The sequence below is a fragment of the Crocodylus porosus genome, unplaced genomic scaffold (genome assembly GCF_001723895.1).
Source record: "Crocodylus porosus isolate Cpor-Errol unplaced genomic scaffold, CroPor_comp1, whole genome shotgun sequence".
Lineage (NCBI taxonomy): Eukaryota > Metazoa > Chordata > Crocodylia > Crocodylidae > Crocodylus > Crocodylus porosus.
The window spans coordinates 14,672,945-14,673,955 of NW_017728927.1; the positions used below are offsets into that span (position 1 = coordinate 14,672,945).

Sequence of the window (1,011 nt, forward strand, 5' to 3'; positions counted from 1 at the left end):
GAGGAGGAGGAGGAGGAGGAGGCAGCTAAAACTACGTCTGCTGTGACATGAGAAGCTGTGCCAAGCTGCATGTTTGGAGAAAGGTCCTGACTGCGGCTCTGGTTGCAGGCAGCAGCTCTCTGCCTCCGTTGTGCCAGGCGAGGGCCAGTCCTGGCCCATTGCCCCAGTGTGCGGGGGCAAGGGAGTAGGCGCACAGGGCTTTGTGGGATGTGGGAGAGGCAGGAATGTGTGGGGGCAGATGCATGGGATTAGGTGCATGTGGGGGGCAGAGGCCTTGCTGTGATGTGGGGAGCAGGGGGACTAGGTGCAGGGGGCTAGGTGGTAAGTGGGGGCAGCGGGGGTCTGGGGTGTAGGTACAGAGGGCATGGTGGGATGTGGGGGGCAGAGGGGTGTGTGGGGGGTAGGTGTAGGAAGCTTGGTGGGATGCGGGGGGAAGAGGTATGTGTGGGGATCAGATGCAGTGGAGCGTGTGCAGTCCACAGTTTCTCCCATATTTAACCCCGCTCGCCCCCCCTTGCAGGTTGCAGGCGCGGCCCCAGCGAGAAGCGCTGCTCTCGTAAGGCCTGTATTTAAAAAAAAGCTGCACCCCCCACCACCCGGGATAGCAGCAGGCGCTATCCCGCCCCAGGCCCAAGCCCCTCATTCCCCCGCCCCCATGCAGGTCAAGCTACTCTTCGCGGCGACCACCTCCCCCCCGCCGCCCAATCGGAGGCCAGCACGCGGGAGAGACAGGGCGGGCAGCCAATGGTGTGGCGCGGGGCGGGGCGTGGCAGGGTAGCAAGCTCGATCGCGCTCGGAAGGCTCTGGAAGGGGGGGCGCACCTGAAGAAGAGGGTCCGGTACATCTGATGCGCCTCGTAGTATTCGCCGCGCTCCACGCTGGCGCGCAGCTTGCCCTCCACGCGCTGCACGCCGCCGCGGTTCCGCCCGCCGCCCTTCGACGGGTCCTGCTCCGCCGCCGCCGCCATCATCGCCGCCGCCATCGCTGCGGGGGGAGAGACGCGGCGCCGAC

General features: G+C 66.4%; 1 protein-coding gene across 1 annotated transcript in view; it reads right to left on the reverse strand.

Annotated features, from left to right (window-relative positions):
* Nucleotides 1–1,005, reverse strand: part of GET4 (golgi to ER traffic protein 4) — a 20,060-nt gene extending 19,055 nt beyond the window's left edge. The window contains exon 1 of the mRNA XM_019542079.1: nucleotides 822–1,005. Coding sequence (XP_019397624.1) covers nucleotides 822–982 — 161 coding nt within the window. The 5' untranslated portion in view covers nucleotides 983–1,005. The remainder of the gene's footprint in view (nucleotides 1–821) is intronic.
* Nucleotides 1,006–1,011: the final 6 nt, after the last annotated feature.